General features: G+C 41.1%; 1 protein-coding gene across 7 annotated transcripts in view; it reads right to left on the reverse strand.

The window, feature by feature from the left end:
* The window catches only part of BCORL1 (BCL6 corepressor like 1), an 860657-nt gene that overhangs the window by 459031 nt on the left and 380267 nt on the right, over positions 1-21359 (reverse strand). For all 7 annotated transcript variants that reach the window (XM_069212828.1, XM_069212837.1, XM_069212844.1 and 4 more), the window contains one exon: positions 18577-18721. In XM_069212828.1, coding sequence (XP_069068929.1) covers positions 18577-18721 — 145 coding nt within the window. The remainder of the gene's footprint in view (positions 1-18576; positions 18722-21359) is intronic.

Here is a 21359-nt window from a genome sequence, read left to right on the forward strand (position 1 = left end):
GAAAATCTTAAGTGATAGAAGGAACACGTCTAACTTTTTTAATTCAAGCAAGATCTCCAACGAAAAAAAAGGCTTATTATGTACTAAACTTCAAAATCACACTATGGGATAGTTTCAAACTGACAATTTCTTGAAGGAGACAGGAAACTCACAACAATATCATATAAATACAATTGTGTCTAAATCAGAACTAGGCTTAACTTCAGCTTCTATCTCAATCTCTTCAATTCAAATTCTCCGGTAAGAACCATGCTACTAAGAAGGGATGGCAATCACTAATTTAGCAAAACAATGTATTGCTTCGACTGGATAGCATTCAGGTTAAGGTCACTGAGAAATAATTTTTGAGTACAGGATTAATGCAAAGTAGACAGTGAGTTTACAATGGTTCTAAATACATCTTAAACCAAATGGACAGAGGATATGGGGCCAACACCAGCGCCGAAAAAATATTATAGCCAATGACGTCAGATTTTCAGGCATAAGGCTCTAGTCTCCCAATCTCACTAAACATAACCAGTTTTAAGAAGGAGGTTACATAACATTTACTATTTTTTTTCACAACCTGTTTTTTCTCCCAGAAGAAACACCTGTCCTGTCGAGAAAGCCCTTCCTTAACAAACAAATTAAATATGGAGGCTTTCCTTTCCCATTTACACACTGAATGCACAGGCATTCTTTTTGGAGGAATAGTTTTCTAGGTTTGGTATCCAGTTACCACTTTGAAAGGGAGAAGGAAGAGATTCCCCTGCAGGTGGGTGCAGTTAGCGACTGCACACATCTGCAGTGAGATGTCAGGGGGATCAACAGAACCCCTGTTTCCCCATTTCCTAGGGATTCCCTCAGAGGATACACAGACTATCCACCACCACTATGTGGTCACAAAGAGTTCACTTCCCAACTGTTTTTTTCCCAATGTACTCACGTCTTCAATAAAGTATGGGTGCTAAGGCAAAGGATTACATCCAATGCATGGGGCCAAGCCACGATGAAAATGGGAGAACACCCCGTTTTTGCTGCTTTGGTGCAAAATGCGCACTAGCATGATACATATTATAGAAGGGGGTGCACAAGTGTCTACAGTGTATTTTATAATACCAAAGTGCCCAAGAGATGTAAGAACCCTACACAAACGCCTATAGCGCCTGAGCCCATCAACTCCACAACACAGATTGTAATATGCCCTTATATATTCAGCTAAAAAAAACAACAACAAAAAACACAATGAATTCAATATACAGCTCACATATGGTGGGATGTTCAGCGATACCTTCACTACCCCAGATGTGGGGAACATAATGCAGCATAGGAAGATATGGAATTCACAACTCTCAGAGAAACATCAGATCCAAAATATTAAACGTGCAAAATACTAAAAGATCACTGTCTCATTTAATCGGTTCATAGAGTCAAATTTGATACTGCAATATATTTTGGGGAGGATACCGCAATACATTTTTGTTTTTTGTTTATATGCAAATCAGGGAAACTGTTTTGAAATTCAAACTTTAAGGGTGAGCATTTCTTTCCAACAAGCTTTTTACAATTCAGGAAATACATAAAAATAACGCTATCCAGTTACTTTAGAGTTGACGGTGGAATTTAAAAAAACAATAATACATGTGAAACTATTGCAGCAAATCTAGGTTTCAGGGTGGCTGCGTCAACGAGCACAAAACATTCACTACTATGAATTACCATTGTAAATTTTTTATTCATTGAACTGCATCATACTTACTGTACCCCAACTAAACTATATAAAATGCTGGAATGCCACATTTATCAGCAGATCAGTAAGTATTAACCTTTTCACTTGTTAGGACCCCTACTTAATTATTACTGGAACCTGGGGACCCCCACTGAATCATTAGTGGAATCCAGGCACCCCCCCCCACTGTGTCATTACTGAAAGCCAGGGACCCCAGCCCAAGAATACAGAATGCTTTAAAATTTTCAACTGTACATTTTATTTTTTTATTTATATACACTTAAAGCTACTGGCTTTGGCAATGTGTTTTAGCCATTACGTACAACTGTGCAGGTGCTTTGCAGCACAGCTAAAAGTCAGTGACGTGGGGTAGGGTATATTGGAATGGGGAGACTGGGGTAGAGAGGAGCGGGGAAGATCGGCGTAGACTGTAGTGGGGCAGACAGGAGTATGGTACATTGGGGTAGAGTGGAATGGGATATATTGGGACAGATTGGAGTAGAGAGGGTTACACTGGAGAAGAATGGAGTGGTGTGGATTGAAGTGGCGTGGGGTGGGGTAGACTGGAGTGGAGTCGAGTGGAGAAGACAAGGTGGTTATCGTGGGGTAGACTACAATGGAACTAGATTAGGGTTGGAGTGGGGTGGGGTAGATTGGAGTGGGGTAAATCCAGATAGAGTGCAGTGGGATAACTTGGGGAAAAATGGAGTGGGACATTCTAGGGCAGACTGGATTGGAGTCATGGGGAGTGGTGTGGGGTAGACTGGAGCGTGGGTAGAGTAGAGTAGGGGTAGGGTGGAGTGGGGGTAAATTAGGATGGAGTGAGGTACAGTGGAGTGAGGTAGATTGGGTGTATTATGGTAGGGTATACTGAAGTGAAGTGGGGTAGACTGGAGTAGAGTAGACTGAGGTGGAGTTGGATAGAATGATATGTGGTAGATTGGAATGGTGTGGGGTAGACTGGGATGGGGTAGATTTCAGTGGAATAGATTGGGTTAGATTGGAGTGGGGTGGATTAGACGGGGTACACTAGAGTAGAGTAGTTTGGAGTAGGGTAGATTGGAGTAGGGTGGAGTGGGTTCAAATGGACTGGAGTAGGGTAGATTTGGGTGGCATGTGGTACAGAGAAGTGGAGTGGGCTTGATAGAGAGGAGTGGGATGGAGTGTGGTAGGCTGAGTTAGACTGGAGTGGGATAGATAGGGGTATGTAGGTGTGTAGCTGGATAGGTTGGAGAGGAGTCGAGAATGAAGTGAGAGATTGGGGTAGAGTGGAGCTGGGTAGACTTGAGTGGGTTAGATTGGCGTGTAGTGGTGTAGATTGGATCAGGTATAGAGGGGTGGAGTGGGGTAGACTGGGATGAGGAAGATTGGTCAGAGGTAGATTTGAGTGAGGTAGACTGGAGTGGAGTGTGGTAGAGTGGAGTGGGGAGGATTGTGGTGGAGTGGGATATACTGGAGTGGAGCTGGGTAGATTGGAGTGAAGAGGAGTTGGACAGACTGCAGTGGAGTGAGGTAAATTGAAATAGAGTCGGGTAAACTAGACTGGGGTAGATTGGAGTGGAGTTGGGTAGAGTGGAGTGGGTTGGACTGGGGTGGAGTGAGGTAGATTGGAGGGGATTACAGTGGGGTGCAGTAGACCGTGGTAGACTGGAACAGAGTCGGGCAGATTTGAGTGGAGTGCAGTAGATTGGGGTAGAGTGGGGTAGACTGGAATTTGGTGGGATTGATTGGGTTAGATTGAGTGGTAGTTTGGAGTGGAGTAGATTGGTGTGGAGTGGGGTAGATTGCAGTGGAAAGGGGTAGACTGAATTGTAGTGGAGTGGATTGGGATAGTCTCAAGTGGATTGGGGTTGAATGAAGTGGGATAGATTGGGGCTGAATGGAGTGGGGTAGACTGGGTTAGAGTGGGGTATACCGAAGGTAAGTAGACTGAAGGCGAGTGGATTGAAGTGAGGTAGTTTAGAGTGGGGTAGACTGAAGTGAGGTAGACTGGAGTGCGTACACGGAGTGGGGAGGAGTGGGGTAGACTGAGTGGAGTAGATTTGGGTAGAATGTAGCCAAGTGGAGCAGGTGGGGTATACTGGGATTCATTGGTGTGGAGTAGGATAGACTGGAGTGGCTTGATTTGATTGGGGTGGAGTGGGGTAAGTGGTTGGGAGTGGAGGGGTGTAGAGTGGAGTGAGTAACATTGATTGGAGTGGTGTGGAGTCTAATGGCGTATGTGTTGTAGAGTGTCTTAGAGTGGAGGGGAGTGGAGTAGCATGTCTGAGTGGAGTATCGTGTTGTAGAATGGAATGGCTTGGAATACAGTGGAAGGGCATAGAGTGGAGTTGGGTGGGGTGGAGTGGAGTATGTACTGCCAGTACAAACAACACATTTCAATTGAAATGACCATTACATTGCACTACAATATTGTTTCACTGCACACAAACGATAATGTGTACAAATGTCATCATCTAGTGTATTGATGAGCTCTGAATGTATTCAAATATTTGTTTGCACCACACTTCAGAATCAGAAAACAGAAAATGTGCTTCATTTGAGCTAATTCTGATATTTTCTAAATCATCTGCATAGTTCCTATTTTTGTGTGCTAGTAAAAAAATCCTACACCCTCACATTTTACATGGATACTAAATAGGATTGTCACAAACCTTCTCTCACTCTGAAGTCAAAGAAAGAAAATTTAACACCAAGCTCCCTGTGAAGAGAAAGCTTGACATTTGACCTCTGCCTTTGAATGCACAGCAAATGTGACAAGATAAGTACGAGATTTATAGGCCTGTTTACAAAAAGCGAGCACCTGGAAGAATGCAGTAAACAAGGTTTGGGCAAAGAGAGGGATGAACTCAAGCAGGACAGCCAAAAGCAACTAAGCCAACAAATAGAAAGCCAGAAAATGTGAGTTACAAATCACAAAGCCAATGATAAGCAACGGGCAAAATGCATTCCTAGGTCAGTTTTCTGTAAGTCCCCAAGATGTATTTAGCTGTGATGTCTGGCAGGCTTCGACTCAAAGTGTGAATCAACTTCCTCTACCAGAGGGTAAAACGATGTTTGAGCACAAACAGCTACCTGCCTTAACTAAATTCACACACTTTTTGTTTATATTGGCTGTGGAGTTCTAAAAAGTTATTTTGGCCGGACAATGGAAAAAAGTAACTATACAGAAGTTTGGTTTATCACTAAGCGAGTTTCAAATGTGTAGTAAGACTGGATCTGGCAAAAGGAAAGGAGAAAATGAATTTAAAGAAAACTAATGCCTGAGAAAATATTCAGGTTATTCTTGAGGGCAATATGTAGTAGGCCTAGAAACAAAGGATTTAGTACACACAAACTTCTCTCCGTTTGTCATGTACCAGTCCTTTTTTAATTTTTTTTTTTTTTTAGGCAACTGGGTAGTTGTAAAAGGGAAATGATTACAAGAATAACTCATACTGAGCTTACTGTACAGTCTTATTCACTTGGAATGAATGGATTCTTGACCGGGTTTGTTTATTTTTAAGGGCACCCAAGAATTACTGTCATGGACCAATTCCACTTCCCCTGTTTAATAGGAGGGTTAAAAAGCAAAAGAAGGAAAGAGAAGCACTGGTTATACAGAAGAAAAACAAAACACAAACTAAAGGTACTCTCAGAGAACCCACCATTTTATGCACTTAAATCAAGAGCTCAGGTTAAACTGTTTCATAAGTCTCTGAAAAACATCAGTGTTTTGAAATCCTTTCTTTAACATTTTAGCAAATTCAAAAAAAGTCACTCTATGTCAGATTATCAGAGGCCAAATTATTTCCACCATACTCTTACAGGACAGATGAAAAAATCCACATGTACGTATGCAAAGAAGTCATTAGCACTGCAGTGCCTACATTCACTCTCACCATTCCCTTTAAGAGTGATACCGCCTCTGAATCCAACACCTGGGCATCTGCAGCCAATCTTCTCATCCGGCTCAAAAACATGAGTGTAGCCTTATTCATTTTGCTATTGTGAACAACTCGCGTTTACAATTAGTATCACTCAGTCTCCCATGCCCAAAAACAGGCATGTGGGTTTATCCTTACAATTAGGGCTGCAGCATTTTCAACTAGTTTTCAGAAGAAAATGCTTGTGAGTTTATAACTGCTGCTGAGAATCACCACTTGTGAAAAATGTTTCAGATCTTATAGACAGAAAGTAAACAAAAAATTGTTGAAAAAAATCAACAAATTTTGCCTTTCAAAGACGTTAGCTGACTTTCTGGCTTTGCCAATACCAATGGCCGAAATTGAACAAGATTCATAAAGAAAAATTAAAAATGCCTGCAACTGATGCGTCATCACCCATATGCACATGTCATGACACACTGGCAGCTGTTTTGACTATTTCTTTACCATTCCAAGATCGTAGATGCCCTTCTTGTAGGGGTAAATAAAAAAAAAAGACAAGGTTAAGGAGCACAAACCCAAATTTAAAGAAGAAAAAAGTGGCCTGAGAAGAGGGGTCCAGTGTGCACAACTGAACACTGCCAAGCAGCGGGTGATGAGCATTGCAGACGAAAGCATAAAATGAAAGCAATTAAAAAGCTCAGCAGGACGCAATGGGGTGGGGATGTACGGACGAACTTGAGCTTAGGGGATAGCGCAGCACTAAGTGTTGGGTACATGGATGCTACGGATAAGTAAATTCCCCGGTGTTCCAGGATAATCAAAAGCTATAGTTGGGATTCAGCATCAATAACTGGAGCGTGCTAGGCCACTTACGTACAGCCAGCTGCTTCTGACACAAAAAAATCACCAAGAGCTGGGAGAGTGGAAACAAATTCAACAAGAGCTAGGACAGTGGAGACTGGAGACTGGGTGCTGCCTGGCAGCATGTTTCACACTGAGCAGGCATGCTAAAAAAAAACGTTTTCTGCCATAGGCACTATTGTTGAACATGTTGTCCAGCAGCCATCCTGCTTTGAAATAGTTTTCATAAGGAATACAGTGCTTACCACATCTTGCACAACCTAAATTTTCTGTTAATGTTTTCACTTCCAGATTATGTTAGGAAGAGAAAGTATAACACAAAGAAAGGAAAATACAGCTGCAATCAACACTGCAAGCTGGTGGGTATTCTTGTTGTTGTAATATTCATAACTGGGCTCCCTGCATCGTGCACATTTTGTTTTTGCTGTTGATCTGGTTCACTTGATTCACAGGTTTGCTGTTGCTTTGCTTGCTCACTCTCTTCTACCCTTCCCCATTTAGGTTCTCTGAAGGTTCCTGGTTCCTCTCTGAAGATTTCCGAGCTTCTATTCAGGCCACAGCCCCCTTCAGGCAGTTGGAGTCATCTGCAAGACTTCCTATAGGCCCAGCTGATTCTCTCTCTCTCTATCCTTGATTTGTTCCCCTGTTTCTTCTTGCACCCTCTGAATTAGCGCAGCGTCCAATGATCTGATGTTCATTTGGGTTTTGGGGAGACTGCTGGTCAGATAGCAGTTCTGCTTTGCATACATTCCTTGTTGTCCTCTTGGCAACTAGGCTCTGGAGGAGGGGCAAACGACAAGGGGAAGCCAAGCCACTGAATGAGAAGTATGAAAATGAAATTCACAAGAAAGCTAAACAATCATGAGCAATAGGCTGTATCAGTGGTGACACCAATCATTAGTACAGTTCACAATAGATCTTCAACAACAGACAACTAAAAGTGGTCTAGAGGTGAGGCCTAAAAACAAAGGTACAAACAGTGGTGAAAATAAAATGACAACCATTAAAAGTTACTGGTGGTTCTTGTGTTCACTAGTGACACAGTATTATGGCTACAGGATTCTCTAATCTTTCCTGCTCTCAGTACTCTCTCATAGAGGCCATTGCATTCACTCTTTCCCAACTCACCACATTCTCTTTAGAATAGTGTTTGCATTCAGACTCTTGTTTATATGGCTTCCTCTTGTGCAGGACAGTCTAAGGTGATCTTATGGAAATATAGAGCTGTGTAGATGGGAACACATGAAATACTGTAGTCCTATTCAGACCGGCCACAATACTACTAAATATCCTTCAGGTGGCAGAGGCACAATCTCAGATTTGAAGCATGCCTAAAATTATTTTCTAGGGAGATTATTCCTAAGGGATGTATGTGATTCCCTAGAAAACAATGTAATGAGAAACCATTTCATCTAAATAGCCTAATGGAAATTTTCAGGATGAATGACATTCACCATTTCACAGATGTCTTTTTTTTTAAATGTAGCTTCTGCACACTTATGTAAATAAAGATGCAGTTGTAAATAAAACAGCTGCAAGCCTTACTTTCAGAAACAACATTATTTTGTATTTATATCTTTCACGTTGTCAAACAATTACTTTGGATGCTTTTAATTAGCTGAACCCTTACTATAATCGATATCTGCCCCCTTAAAAAATACCTCCCTATGCACAAACTATACCCACAATTGACCCCTACACTCCACTGACCCCTGAACCCTAAAAGCCAATTCTAACCCTGAACTCCACCCATCCCTAAAAAACTCCCCATAGCTAAACTCCACCCATTTTTTACCCCTAAAATACACCCATCCCTGAACCCTTAAAAACCCTTTCTACTCCTAAACTCTACCTATCTCTCAACCTAAACCCCCCTCACATCCCCTAAACTTCAAAACATTCCTGAACCAAAAACACCTTTCTACATCTATACCCCTCCCATTGCTGATCCCCTAAAATCCTGCAACACCATTAAATTCCACTCATCCCTGAACCTGAAAAAACCCTCACCAGCCATGAGAACCTCCCATTCATGACCAAAACCTCATACCATACCTGAACCCTAAAAATCTCTTCTATATATAAATCCCACCTACCACTGAGCCCTTAGAATCCCACATCACTCTAAACTCCACCCATTTCCGAACACTAAAAACAATTCACTACCCCAAAACTCTACCATTGACAGAACATTAAAAACACTCACCACACATCCATAAAACCTCAACACCTCTAAACACCAACCATCCATGAACCCTAAAACCCCCTCACCACCCTAAACTTCACCCATGTCTGATCCGTAAAATGCTCTCACCACCCTAAACTCCACCTATACTTGAGCCCTAAAAAACCCTCACTGCCCCTATACATCACTCATCACTGGACCTAAAAACCCTCACTACAGCTAATCTTCACCCACGTGTGTGATTTTGGGTGTTTTCTTAAAATTATCTTTCCTTGAAAATATTTCCTTTAATTTTTTATTTATATGTATTTCCTTAAAATTGATTTTCCACGATTTGGTTTCCCCCAATGTGGTTTCTCAGTTTTCATTTTTACATTTATTCACATATATCACTCTCAACAGCTGCTTTTGATCAACTATTAATTGGCATCACGTGGGGAAAGGTCAGAAAGCTTCAGAGAAATAGAACAACTTATAATGTCCGTGTATATCAGTTTTCAAACAGGCTTTGTATCTGAAGGCATTTTAGGAGGAATCTGACCGCTCACTTAAACAAACATTGTTCGTTAACCATGCTATGTATACAAGGTAAACTGGACGTTACGGAGGCCTGAAACATACATACATATAATATTTGTAAGCCTTTTACATAGCATCATAGACGCAGACACGTCACCCACAGAAGCCAACACTATTAGATGATACAAAAAGTCTGTCAGTAGTACAAACGCTAACATACCCTTTTCATATATTAAATTAGTGCTATTAGACTTCCTTGCAAAAAACGTAAAAAGAGAGTATGCACTCAGACCCTCAACGTTTCTGAATTTTCAGAAGCCTCTGCTCTGGCAGCATCTTTCACGGGTATTCATTTTGCACATCAATCTTGAAAAGTACACAAATGCATTAACTTTCTTATTTGACTTTCACAGAAATGGATAAAAAGTTTGGTAATGATACAAGTATTCTGGGATGAAGCATTAAGTAAATCAGAAAATGGGCCATTTGTACCATATTATAATATAATATGTGTGTGTGAATATATATGTATATATATATATACACATATATATATATATATATATATATATATATATATATATATATATATATATATATATAATGATAGGTTGTCCTGAAAAGCGTGTTTGCGGCGCACTTATTTCGCCGGTGGTGCTGGTTTTAGGCAGGACGTACCATATTGCAGAAAAAGGATTCTCTTTCAATTTCAAAAAGAGAAAACCGCACTCCATCGTTGTGCCATAAATCATTCAGCTTTAATTCCATTAGTGAAGTCACAACAGAACAAACAAGCAGGAATCTCCTGACACGTTTCGGTCACACCGGACCTTGTTCACAGGTGTTTCCTGTGCAAAATTAAGGCCCATTCATATCAGAGGTGTAGGTCGCAGAGAAGTTCAAAGTTAAACTAAAATTTGGGGAATGCGCCACCTGAGGCAACAAAAGATTATGAATTTCATCTGAATATGAGAAACAATAAGGTTCCCGTTAGTATGATAGTACACCTTGAGAATTGTATTAGTATTTTCCTTCAACCTCCCTTTTTTTGTCACAAAAAGTTTTTATTTTGTTTTTATTTTCTTTTTATATAATTTTTGAAACAATTGAAAAATCACAATCTTTTTGGTTAAGGTGATGTTGCAAACTACATCTACCAGAAGACAATGCAATCTAGAATGAAGGAGGAAAACATCTCCGATTTTTTTTAAAACTTATTTCTTGAAAGTTAAATAAAGTGAGTACAATCACAAGAGAAAGCCTGTTTGATACCCGCAGTACTAAATCTATAGAAGATGAGAATATAAGATTTATTACTACTTTTTCCAAACAATCTAATAAAGTCCGATCCATATTGCACAAAAGTTGGCATATCCTCCATACAGATCCTGTACTATCACAATATGTACATGAGACACCACAAATCACATTTAGGAAGAACAAGTCATTACGGGACAATTTAAGTCATAATATGATTATACAAAATGATTCTGGATGTGGTAATAGTAGTACAGGATTTGTTTGTTGCCTGAATTGTAAAGTGTGTGGAAATAGTGAAAATTGAAGTACCCTAATGATAGGGAATAGACATTTTAAGATCAACGGTCTTTTTAATTGTAATACTGATTACTGTGTGTACTGCCTGATTTGCCCATGTGATAAATTGTATGTTGGCAGCACAATTCATCAAGCAAAAAAAGAGGGTACTTGAGCATATGAGAGCCATTAGGCATAGTGATCAGAAGTGCCCGGTGGCAAGACATTTTCATATTATGCATAACAGAGATGAAAAAAAGTAAAAATTCTTAGTGATTGATCATGTAAAGGGGGACCCACGAGGGGGTGACAGAGTTGAAAAGTTGAGAATTTTAAAGTCTAAATATATTATCAATTTTGAAACTCTTGTCCCACAAGGATTAAGTGAGGAACTGGCTGTACATCTGAGAGAAGAAGACGAGTCTAAGTCAGATATCCGGTTTTGATATGATTTCAGAATGAGGAGTTTATAACATTATCTCATTGCAGGGTGGTGAGTTAATCAATATTAGGTTTATGTATTTATTGCACTGGTATTTATAGGATCTTATGGGTCAGTTTATTTGTATTTATGTCTGCATATATTTATATATTTAGGTATTTATGTGCTGACATTTATAGGCATTTTGCATAATAAATTAACAGTGTTTTTTCTTTTATCTGTTTGTAATTTTGAATAGTTTAGCAGATGCTTTGGGACTAAAGTAGAAGACATGTTTCAGTTTAGGGGATTATTTAATAATTAGACGCATTGTAGGAGTTGTTAGGTCGAGTAGATAATAAGTGAGAGTATGATTCCTCTAAAATTTGAATTAGGAATAATTTTGACGAAAATAGAGGATCGTACTAGAATTTTGAAAATAAAGATATTAACAGAAGCACAATGTTGTAGTATTTTACGATGTGATAATAGCAACAGTGTGCAAAACTTTGTAGGACTGTTTTGTGAAAATCTACACTCCAATATGACCGCCATGACAATGTGAATTGGTGAACTTGTTTTTGAAATTGGTCCCTTGTCTATGTTTATGGACTGGGATGGTATTGTGAACAAGGCTACGGCCGAAACGCTTCAATAAAATAAGATTGGATTGCCATGGTGTCCGGATTTATTTCCCCATCCTTGGGAAATTGGTGTTTTTGAGATATATATATATATATACATATATATATATATGGAAAATGTCACTTACCCAGTGTACATCTGTTCGTAGCATTAGTCGCTGCAGATTCACATGCTGTGCACATCCCGCCATCTGGTGTTGGGCTTGGAGTGTTACAAGTTGTTTTTCTTCGAAGAACTCTTTTCGAGTCACGAGACCGAGGGACTCCTCCCATTTCGACTCCATTGCGCATGGGCGTCGACTCCATCTTAGATTGTTTTCCCCGCAGAGGGTGAGGTAGGAGTTGTGTATGCTAGTAATAGTGCCCATGCAATGGAGTGAATGCGTATGTACATAATAAAGTTTAAAGTAATATATTTACAAATGTACAAATGTTTAAGATCTACTTCTGAACGGCTACAGGCTCCCGGGGAGGCGGGTGGGCGCATGTGAATCTGCAGCGACTAATGCCACGATCAGATGTACACTGGGTAAGTGACATTTTCCGTTCGATGGCATGTGTAGCTGCAGATACACATGCTGTGCATAGACTAATAAGCAGTTATCTCCCCAAAAGCGGTGTTTCACCCTGTAGGAGTTGAAGTAGTTTGAAATAATGTTCTCAGTACAGCTTGACCTACTGTTGCTTGTTGTGCAGTTAACACATCTACACAGTAGTGCTTGGTAAATGTATGAGGCGTAGACCATGTTGCTGCCTTACATATTTTGTTCATTGGAATATTTCCTAGAAAGGCCATGGTAGCACCTTTCTTTCTGGTTGAGTGTGCCTTTGGTGTAATAGGCAGTTCTCTTTTAGCTTTAAGATAGCATATTTGAATGCACTTAACTATCCATCTAGCAATGCCTTATTTTGAAATTGGATTTCCTGTATGAGGTTTTTGAAAGACGATAAATAGTTGTTTTGTCTTTCGAATTAGTTTTGTTCTGTCAATGTAGTACATTAGTGCTTTTTTGATGTCTAATGTATGTAGTGCTCTTTCAGCTACAGAATCTGGCTGTGGGAAGAACACTGGTAATTCTACAGTTTGATTCAAGTGGAACAGTGAGATTACTTTTGGTAAAAATTTAGGATTGGTCCGTAGAACAACTTTATTTTTGTGTATTTGAATAAATGGTTCTTGAATGGTAAATGCTTGAATTTCACTCACTCTTCTTAGAGATGTGATGGCAATTAAAAATGCAACTTTCCACGTTAAGTATTGCATTTCACAAGAGTGCATGGGCTCAAAAGGTGGACCCATGAGTCGTGTTAAGACAATGTTGAGGTTCCATGAAGGAACCGGTGGTGTTCTTGGTGGTATAATTCTCTTTAGGCCTTCCATAAACACTTTTATGACTGGTATCCTAAATAATGAAGTTGAGTGCGTAATTTGCAGGTAAGCTGAAATTGCCGTAAGATGTATTTTAATGGAAGAGAAAGCTAGTTTAGATTTCTGCAAATGTAGTAAGTATCCTACTATCTCTTTTGCAGATGCGTGTAAAGGTTGAATTTGATTATTATGGCAGTAATAAACAAATCTTTTCCACTTATTTGCATAACATGTCTAGTGGTAGGTTTTCTAGCCTGTTTTATGACCTCCATACATTCCTGTGTGAGGTCTAAGTGCCCGAATTCTAGGATTTCAGGAGCCAAATTGCTAGATTTAGCGATGCTGGATTTGGATGTCTGATCTGTTGTTTGTGTTGTGTTAACAGATCTGGTCTGTTTGGCAGTTTGATATGAGGTACTACTGAAAGGTCTAGTAGTGTTGTGTACCAAGGTTGCCTTGCCCATGTTGGTGCTATTAGTATGAGTTTGAGTTTGTTTTGACTCAACTTGTTTACTAGATATGGAAGAAGTGGGAGAGGGGGGAAAAGCGTACGCAAATATCCCTGACCAGTTCATCCATAGTGCATTGCCCTGAGACTGATGTTGTGGGTACCTGGATGCGAAGTTTTGGCATTTTGAGTTTTCTTTTGTTGCAAATAGATCTATTTGTGGCGTTCCCCACATTCTGAAGTAAGTGTTCAGTATTTGGGGGTGAATTTCCCATTTGTGGATCTGTTGGTGATCCCAAGAGAGATTGTCTGCTAACTGATTCTGAATCCCTGGAATAAATTGTGCTATTAGGCGAATGTGGTTGTGAATCGCCCAATGCCATATTTTTTGTGTTAGGAGACACAACTGTGTCGAGTGTGTTCCTCCCTGTTTGTTTAGGTAATAAATTGTTGTCATGTTGTCTGTTTTGACAAGAGTGTATTTGTGGGTTATTATGGGTTGAAATGCTTTCAGAGCTAGAAATACCGCTAACAGTTCTAAGTGGTTTATATGAAACTGTTTTTGCTGAATGTCCCATTGTCCTTGGATGCTGTGCTGATTGAGGTGTGCTCCCCACCCTGTCATGGATGCATCTGTTGTTATTACATATTGTGGCACTGGGTCTTGAAAAGGCCGCCCTTGGTTTAAATTTATACTGTTCCACCATTGAAGCAAGATGTATGTTTGGCGGTCTATCAACACCAGATCTAGAAGTTGACCCTGTGCCTGAGACCACTGTGATGCTAGGCACTGTTGTAAGGGCCGCATGTGCAACCTTGCGTTTGGGACAATGGCTATGCATGAGGACATCATGCCTAGGAGTTTCATTACTAATTTGTCCTGTATCTTTTGGTTTGGATACATGGCTTGTATGACATTTTGGAATGTTTGGACTCTTTGTGGACTTGGAGTGGCAATTCCTTTTACTGTGTTGATTGTTGCTCCTAGGTATTGCTGTGTTTGACACGGCAGAAGGTGTGACTTTGAGTAATTGATTGAGAAACCTAGTTTGTGTAGGGTTTCTATGACGTAATTTGTGTGTTGTGAACACTGTTTTTGCATGTTGGTTTTGATTAACCAATCGTCTAGGTACGGGAACACATGTATTTGCTGCCTTCTGATATGTGCAGCTACTACTGCTAGACATTTTGTAAAAACTCTTGGCGCAGTTGTTATTCCGAATGGCAACACTTTGAATTGGTAATGTATCCCTTGGAATACAAACCTTAGGTACTTCCTGTGTGAAGGATGTATTGGTATATGGAAATATGCATCCTTTAGATCCAGTGTTGTCATGTAGTCTTGTTGTTTGAGCAGTGGATTACTTCTTGTAATGTAACCATGTGAAAATGGTCTGATATGATGTATGTATTTAATATTCTGAGATCTAGTATAGGTCTTAGTGTTTTGTCTTTTTTGGGTATCAGAAAGTACAGTGAGTAAACTCCTGTGTTTAGTTCTTGTTTTGGTACTAATTCTATTGCTTCTTTTTGGAGCAATGCTTGAACTTATAATCCTAGAAGATTTATATGTTGTTTCGACATACTGAGTGTTTTCGGTGGGACTGTTGGAGGGAATTCGCGAAATTCTATGCAATAACCATGCTGGATAATTGCTAGTACCCAAGTATCTGTTGTTATCTCCTCCCAATGTTTGTAAAATTGGCTTAATCTTCCCCCCCCCCAGGTGTTATGTGATGGGGATGTGTGACTTGTGAGTCACTGCTTATTTTGAGGACTTTTGGGGCTTTGGAATTTTCCTCTACTTCTTTGGAATTGTCCCCCTCTATATTGCCCCCGAAAACTTCCCCGCTGATATTGGCTTTGGTAAGTGGGCCTTGTTTGTGATGTTATGGTTTCTGTAGGTTGTCCTCGAAACCCTCCCCTAAAAGGTGTTTTGCGAAAGGTGCCTCTGCTCTGCGGGGAGTAGAGTGCGCCCATGGCTTTTGCCGTATCAGTGTCTTTTTTGAGTTTCTCAATAGCAGTGTCGACTTCCGGCCCAAACAACTGCTGTTCATTAAATGGCATATTTAGCACAGCTTGTTGAATTTCCGGCTTGAAACCTGACGTGCGCAGCCATGCGTGCCTTCTTATTGTTATTGCAGTATTTACTGTCCTTGCAGCCGTATCTGCTGCATCCATTGAAGACCGTATCTGATTATTAGAGATACTTTGTCCTTCTTCCACCAGTTGTTGTGCTCTTTTTTGGAACTCCTTGGGTAAGTGTTCTATCAAATGTTGCATCTCATCCCAGTGAGCTCTGTCATATCTTGCCAAAAGCGCTTGTGAATTGGCAATGCGCCATTGGTTTGTTGCTTGTGCTGCAACCCTTTTGCCCGCAGCACCAAATTTGCGACTCTCTTTGTCTGGAGGTGGTGCGTCTCCCGAGGTATGAGAGTTTGCTCTCTTACGAGCTGCCCCGACAACTACTGAGTCTGGAGTTAACTGCGTTGTAATACAAACAGGATCGGTTGGCGGTGGCTTGTACTTTTTCTCCACCCTTGGAGTTATGGCTCGGCCTTTAACAGGATCCTGAAAGATTTGTTTTGAATGTTTTAGCATTCCTGGGAGCATAGGTAGTCTTTGGTACTGGCTATGAGTGGAGGTTAGCGTGTTAAACAAGAAGTCATCCTCAATTGGTTCTGAATGCAAGGTGACGTTATGGAAAGCAGCTGCCCTTGCAATCACCTGTGTGTAAGATGTACTGTCCTCAGGAGGGGACGGCCTGGTAGGGTACGAGTCTGGGCTGTTGTCCGATACTGGAACATCGTAAAGGTCCCATGCATCGGGATCATCTTGACTCATGGCAGTATGAGTCGGTGAGTGCATCAGTGGAGGAGTTGCTACTGGTGATGTGTGCACTGATGGTGGTGGAGAAGGTGGTGGAGTTGTTTTCTTTGCCACCTTTGCCTGTGGCTCCTTGTCCTTTTCGTGAAAGGCAAGTTTTCTTTTTGTTTTAATTGGAGGAAGAGTGGTTATCTTCCCTGTGTCTTGATGAATGTGGAGCCTTCTTTGAGTATAGTCTGGCTCTACAGCTTGAAGTTCCTCTCCAAATCTATGTTTTTTCATTTGTGAGGCTAATCCTTGTTCCTCTGTATAGGAACCTGTTCTCGGCTCCGAGGCTGGATGTTTCGGAACCGAAACTTTTTCAGAGGTCTTTTTAGGCCCCGAAGAAACCTTTGTAATTTTCGGCGTGGTGGTGTCTCGGTGCCGAATTTGTTCGGTGCCGCTGTCACGGTGCCGAGATTTCTCAGAGCCGATGTCTCGGGTCCGAGATTGCTGTGTGGCGGTATCTCGACCGGAGTCGGATGACTTCGACACCAGCGTGCCCTTTTTCGGTGCCTTGGCTCAGTCACCGCTTTTTTTGGGTTAAGCCATGGCCTGTTGGCGGTGGCGTCCCCTGGGCTTTAGCGCTTTTCTCGTGAGTTTTTGTTTTCGACGTCTTACTCACGGTTTTCGGCGTTTCCTCGGGATCGATCTCCTCAGAGTCCGACTCCTGGGTGGAGAATGTTTCTTCCTCCTCCTCGAAACGCTCTTGTCCTGTCGGCGCCGACGCCATTTGCAGTCTTCTTGCTCTTCGGTCCCTGATTGTCGACAGGCCTCACAAGTATCCTCCTTGTGTTCTGGTGACAAACACAAGTTATAGACCAGATGTTGATCTGTATATGGATACTTGTTATGGCATTCTGGACAGAAGCGGAATGGGGTCCGTTCCATCAGCCTTGAAGAGACACGTGGCCGGGCCGACCAGGCCCCGACGGGGATGGAAGAAAACCCCGAAGGGCCACCGGAGCTCTTCTTAATTCGGTGTCGATCTGCTGTAACTAACCCGATACCGAACGCAAACAATACCGACGATTTTTCCGAGATTCTAACTAACTTTCTGACCCGAAACACAGAGCGAAAAGGAACACGTCCGAACCCGATGGCGGAAAAAAAACAATCTAAGATGGAGTCGACGCCCATGCGCAATGGAGTCGAAATGGGAGGAGTCCCTCGGTCTCGTGACTCGAAAAGACTTCTTCGAAGAAAAACAACTTGTAACACTCCGAGCCCAACACCAGATGGCGGGATGTGCACAGCATGTGTATCTGCAGCTACACATGCCATCGAACATATATATATATATATATATATATATATATATATATATATATATATATATATATATATATATATATATGTTTGACTGCATCTAAATAGAGAAAGATCAGCATCCATGCATACATATAGAGGGTGTTAAACTCTGAATTATCACTTGCTCATACTTTGAATGCCACCCATCACATCAACTTCAGTATTGCTTGTTACAAGATGTAGTCAGTGACCTTAAACAAGTAGGTTTCCTCTGCAAAATGGGACAAGGGATGCCAGAGTTCCCAAAACTTCAAACTGATATGTAGATTAACTAAGTGTGTTTGGGAGGCATTCTGAAAGGTTGGGCCTTAGTTGCAGGAGCATTCAGAAAGGTTAGGCCTTAGTTGCAGCCTTCTTACCCTTGGGCAGGGTTATGGTTGCCCGCCAATTCTTTATGTCCTCAAATATTCATGAACACAGTGGGCTAGCTGCACATTAGTGACTGCTTAACCGACTTACAGAGCCATCAAGCTGCAGCTTCTGACTAAACTACAGAAATAGAATCGAATGGTACAAGCATTGAGAAGGGGGCAATTGAATTTATAGATTTGTTACACTTTTCCTGCTAAAAAAAACCTTGCAAAACAAAGTCCCAAAAGGCACTTCAGACTTCACTCTATAGATTTCCCATAAGAAAAGCTTACTAGAAATGCCTCATATTAAGATTCAAGAGATCACAAGTTTTGATACATTAATGCTACAGGTGACATCGCTCATTTTGCAACCTGGCCTTGTGTGCTGCGGTCACTAAGGTAGAATAAAAGCTGGGACAAGGACCCATGTTAACACTTTCACCTCCAATACCTCTTGACAGGCTGAGCACTTTCTTCAAAGTTTTACCTTCTTCCTGGTCAAGAGGTTCAATCTTAATGGGCCTTCGACGACGACGACGAGTTTTGATGTCATCTGACTCCTTCACAGGGGGCGTGATGGACTGGCTGTTCTTCCCACTGGCTCCCTTCAGGCTGAATCGCCGCTTTCTTTTCTGTGAAAAACAGATGCATTACTTGATAATAATTGACAACTTTAGATGATAGCGATGCCAAAACACAGACTACTAATGGCCAAAAATAGGAGAGACAAAACAAGCAGAGGAAAGAACAAGGGGAGAATAAAAATGAGCCAACATTGGATAAATGTAACCCTCTCGCAGATGTATGTAAACTAGTGAACTGCACCCAACAAACATTACATTTTACTGTAGTTTTTAGGTCGAGCGTGCAAGCGTTTTGACCTGTTGTAAGCTTTGTGGGCTTTTAATCACGCCCATCACTTTCATTCGTTCCTGGGCTTGCCATTCAAAAATCACTTCATGCCATTGGTAAATGCTTTACGCTTGTCATGCCTTGCAGACTGCCCCCGTTACATGGATTATTACCGATATACCTCAGCGCAGACAAACTTTTTTTTTCTCTCCACTTCGTGCTGCATGGATGCCACAGTGCGAACAGGCACAACAGTGTGAACTCGATCAGCGGTATTGGAGCGCTGGTCACATTGTTCACAGTTACCTAATCAGCGTAATTTCTTGTGCCTCTCTCCCTAAAACACTTGAAATTAGTAAATGTTTTACGTAAAACAGAAATACTTAAAGCGAAAGCAGCTCTACCGACAAAGCTGGAGAGCCGATACTACAATATTGAAAGTACTCAGAAAACTGGCCCCATAATGCTTTGCAGGGCATTACTTTTAAAAAACATTTTGGCTCATAACTCAGCCTGTGGTGGTCCTAGGACAATGGGATCACCTTCAAAACATTGACCACAATGTGCTCTGTCTACATCATCCCTGGGTCCCCGCACTATCTTAGTGGGGACTTCAACAAAATAACACCTACCACCATTCATTATATCTTTAAACTCTCAAGGCTGGAACTTTTGTTTTACAGCTGGGAGAAATTATGTTTTATGGGTCTTGTTTGTAATATCATTGAAACAGGCCTGCTAGCCTTGAAAATGTGTAATGTCCAGCACCCCGTAGGAGCTAAATATATGGTTACACAGCATTGCTTTACCTGATTATTTTTCATGTAGTTATGCTTTGTTAGGGCTGACTGTATGGTTACATGAGCATGTTCCTTCCAAATGCTATTTTTATTGTGGTGTCCTCTAGGGGCTTTTCTGAGAATTGTAGTCATTACACTAACATTTGCAGCACAAACACTCTCCACATAATGCTTTGCAGGGCATTACTTTTACAAAACATTTTCGCTCATAACTCAGACTGTGGTGGTTCTAGGACAATGGTACCATCTTCAAGACGGTCTGTCTACATCCTCTCTGGGGCCACACACTAAGTTAGTGGGGACCTCAAAATAATAACCCCTCCCACTATTCAGTGTCTTTTGAGCTTTCTCATGCTTATAGCTTTTGTTTTACAGCTGGGAGAAGTTTTGTTTTGAAGGCCTTGTTTGTATTATCATTGTGGTAGGCCTGCTAGCCCTAAAATCGCCCTCAAGGGCTAAGTATATGGTTACACTACATAACTTTCTCCTGTTTTTTTCATGGGGTTATGCCCTATAGAGGCTAACAATATGGTTAAATGACCATGTGTCTTACAAATGATGCTTTTGTTATGGTGCCTCTCTAGGGGCAGTTTTGAGGATTACATTCCAATGGCAAAAGTTTATATCTGATAAAAGTTTTTATGATAATTATATATGTTTGAATAATCTCTCCTTCTTACAATTATGACCATGATTCAGGCCACCTTAACATCCTTATTAAATTATGACTGTTTGAACACTGTTGATAGGTTTGGGTGACCCTTTTAGTTTATTTGTCCTCTGTGGCTGTCTTTCGTCTTTTGGGGGGGGGGGGGGGGGATTGTGTTAGCCAGCCAGCAACTCTGATGGTGGGGTGGTGAAAGTGGTATGCTATTGGAATCAGCATGGCAAATGATGCTAAATTGCAACATGTTCATTTTTTTGCTGCAGATTGAGAAAGACTGAAAATGGAAGTGCTTTAGTTATATGCAGGGCCACTGGAGTTGTAAGGCAGGAAAAGACGAAATTACGAGGGAGGATTGATCAATTAGTGTGGCAAGAAAAGTCCAGTTATGAATTTACAATGCCAACAACTCTAACTCAAGCAAATGAGAGACCTACTGCATTGCAAATGTTTGTTTTAGTGAAGTGCCCTACGCCACTAAAAAGCTACCTCCAGGCAAACAGGGAAAGATTAGCAACACACACCTTTCACTGGTTGGAGCAAAAATTTGATGAACTGCAGAGAAGAACCCTCAATACACATGTAAAGGACACTTACAAATGTTGCTCTCAGGCAGTTAGGGGCGGTTCGGGAGAAACAGCCAGAATGCTCATATGTAATCATAGAATGCCGCTTTTTTTGGTTCAATTTGGCTCTCCAACCAACAAGGTTGTGTCTACACCATGGAAGTGAACTAGACACAGATGGTACAATTTTGTCAACAGACATGCTCACCATGTTGTGAGGTTTTAAGATTACCAGATTTTTGCTTCTTCCTTAGCCTAGTGACAGCACAAATCACTTTCCAATCAAAAAACATAACTCATGCAACAATACCATGATCCCAAAGTTGAGATCATGTTGATTACTTCCCGGACCTTCTACTGGCATATTCAAACAAATTATATATTTGGG

This window comes from Pleurodeles waltl, chromosome 2_1 (genome assembly GCF_031143425.1).
Source record: "Pleurodeles waltl isolate 20211129_DDA chromosome 2_1, aPleWal1.hap1.20221129, whole genome shotgun sequence".
Taxonomy (NCBI): domain Eukaryota; kingdom Metazoa; phylum Chordata; class Amphibia; order Caudata; family Salamandridae; genus Pleurodeles; species Pleurodeles waltl.